At 40.0% G+C, this 2500-nt stretch overlaps 2 protein-coding genes across 3 annotated transcripts in view; both read right to left on the reverse strand.

Annotated features, from left to right (window-relative positions):
* Positions 1-1060, reverse strand: part of LOC113649648 (anoctamin-1) — a 19982-nt gene extending 18922 nt beyond the window's left edge. For both annotated transcript variants that reach the window (XM_047822522.1, XM_047822521.1), the window contains exon 1: positions 616-1060. In XM_047822522.1, coding sequence (XP_047678478.1) covers positions 616-640 — 25 coding nt within the window. In that variant the 5' untranslated portion in view covers positions 641-1060. The remainder of the gene's footprint in view (positions 1-615) is intronic.
* Positions 1061-2313: 1253 nt separating this feature from the next.
* vwf (von Willebrand factor) overlaps positions 2314-2500 on the reverse strand; it is a 37159-nt gene continuing 36972 nt past the window's right edge. Inside the window, exon 52 of the mRNA XM_047822520.1 lies at positions 2314-2500. This exon is cut by the window's right edge and continues 157 nt beyond it. Within this exon, the coding sequence (XP_047678476.1) occupies positions 2466-2500 (35 nt within the window). The 3' untranslated portion in view covers positions 2314-2465.

The following is a 2500-nucleotide window of genomic DNA, read 5'->3' on the forward strand; positions in this document are numbered from 1 at the left end:
ATAAGCCGTGACGCAGAGAGTGGAGCTGTGCGCCAGATGGAGCCTGAAATAGCGCAGATTAACGCACTAATTACACCTCAAACCCGTCCACCATCACAGCGGCTCCTTAAAGCTTCACACTATAAACACACACACACACACACACACACACACACACACACACACACACACACACACACACACACACACACACACAGTTTCTCAACAGAAACCCGCGTGTAAAATCAGCTGAACGTGCGTGTGTTAGACGTGAGCGCGCGTGAGAAGAGCGCGTGATTACAGCAATTATCTCTGAGCTACAGGGAATTCTCGGTTATCTCTGAGCTACACACACACACACACACACACACACACACACACACACACACACACACACACACACACACACACACACACACACACACACACACACACACACACACACACACACCTTGCAATTTACAGCGATAACAAAGAACCACTGGTTATTAATCACATCTTCTACACACTACTGAAGAGTATTGTTAATGGGTGAAACAACAACAGCAACATCAACAACAACAACAACAACAACAACAATATGCGCGCTCCCGTGCGGGATGTCGCGTAAAATCACACGCTGTAATCTCGCCTCACCTGATGCAGACCTGTGGAAGGACATGTTTTGTGCTGGTGTGTGGTGTCCAAACAGCGCACTGGTGTGTGGTGTCCAAACAGCGCACTGGTGTGTGGTGTCCAAACAGCGCACTGGTGTGTGGTGTCCAAACAGCGCACTGACATGGAGACAATCCGCACGTTAAAGCTGCAGTCTTTACCGTCAGCGGGAAACTTTGCACAGGGACCGAGTACAGTGACACAACCGGCTCAAGACCGTTCATACACACACTGTACCGCTGTGGGTCGGTCATCTATGTCATCACTGTTACACTGCTGTAGGTCACAACACACCCGGATGGTGAAAGTGTCGCTTTTATGTCTGAATTATTCCACAGTAGAATTATTAGAATTATTTCAATATGTAAATAAAGGCAAAGGACCATTTTAAATAAAGCGGAGCTGAAAGGTGGCCTGTGGGGACGAGCATGACTACAACATCATCATCATCATCATCATCATCATCATCATATTATTATTATTATTATTATTAGTAGTATTAGTAGTAGTAGTAGTAGTTATTTATTATTATTATTATTTCCTATTATTATTATTATTATTATTATTATTATTATTATCACTACACGTTTACACGTCACATGGACACTTAAGTCTGGCTCTGATTGGTTAAAGAGAAGGCATATTTCATACAATTGTTAATATTAATGGGAAAATTTCATATCCATAAAAAGAAATGGTCTGACTAAAAACCAAATTTTCCTTGCTTTAAAAATGCTTTCAAGCTTTATTGTTCTGTTTTGTGTAATTGTCGAAGCAAAAGGCAATTCGAGCTTATAATATTGTAAGCAGATACAGTATGATGTACGATGTAGCGCCCTTTTCCTTTGGTTTGTTATAATTTTGCATTGTTGTTGTTATTTCTTTTATTTTAGTTGCTGTGTATTTGTACTTTAAAGAATATACCTCATTGTATTGTTGGTTTATGGCATTAATAATAATAAAAAAAATCTCTGATTGGTCAGTCTGAACGTTAATTAAAGGCCCACTACAACAAGCCACACAGTTCCACAACATACACAGACGTGTGTGTGTTTAAACAAAAGAAGCACAAATAAAAATGTAACTTTATTTCTATAAAAGCTGATCAGATTTTTAGTTGAAAGTTTGGGACTTCAGGTTCATGGTAAGTTCAGCTAGCTAACACACAACAGAAGCTAACACAGGACTAATAGCTGCATTCACTCCTGAGCAGTGACCCAGCGCACAGAGCTCAGCGTCAGAGCTGCCATCAGGAGCTCTCACCTCATCTGAGCTGAAGTTTTTAGCTAAAACCACTGAGAAGTGTCAGGTACCTGACTGATCTGTTGATGTTTAAGGGCTGTGATCAGTGACCAGCTCCTGGCCATGATGGGATTAAAACTGACACAATTCTGATTAGTTTTAGATCCGAAAGCCTCACCGAGTCCCCTTGGGTACACAATAACTTTACTTATTGTGCGTATTCTAGTTAAATATTCATGTTTATTCATAGATTGTGGAATTTTAATGAGAAAACGGGTGTAGAGACGTTCATCAGGTATCATTAGTCACTTTAAGAGCAAAAGAAATATTTTTAATGGTTAAATAGAACTTTAAATTGGGTTCTGATCATTTAATCACACACACAATAATTGAAAGAATCAAACACACACACACACATATACACACACACACACAGACTGTAGATAGTAATTGTGTTTATTGATTAAAAGTTGATTCATCAAAGTATTGTTGTTTAAGTGTGTGTTTAATAATGAGATAAGGAGTGAGATGTGGTTACAGTGACAGTGTTGTACACATGAGAGGTTGCAATGTGTGTGTGTGTGTTTGTCTCAGTCGGCAGGACAGTCGTGTCTCGCACACTCAC

Source organism: Tachysurus fulvidraco, chromosome 13 (genome assembly GCF_022655615.1).
Source record: "Tachysurus fulvidraco isolate hzauxx_2018 chromosome 13, HZAU_PFXX_2.0, whole genome shotgun sequence".
Lineage (NCBI taxonomy): Eukaryota > Metazoa > Chordata > Actinopteri > Siluriformes > Bagridae > Tachysurus > Tachysurus fulvidraco.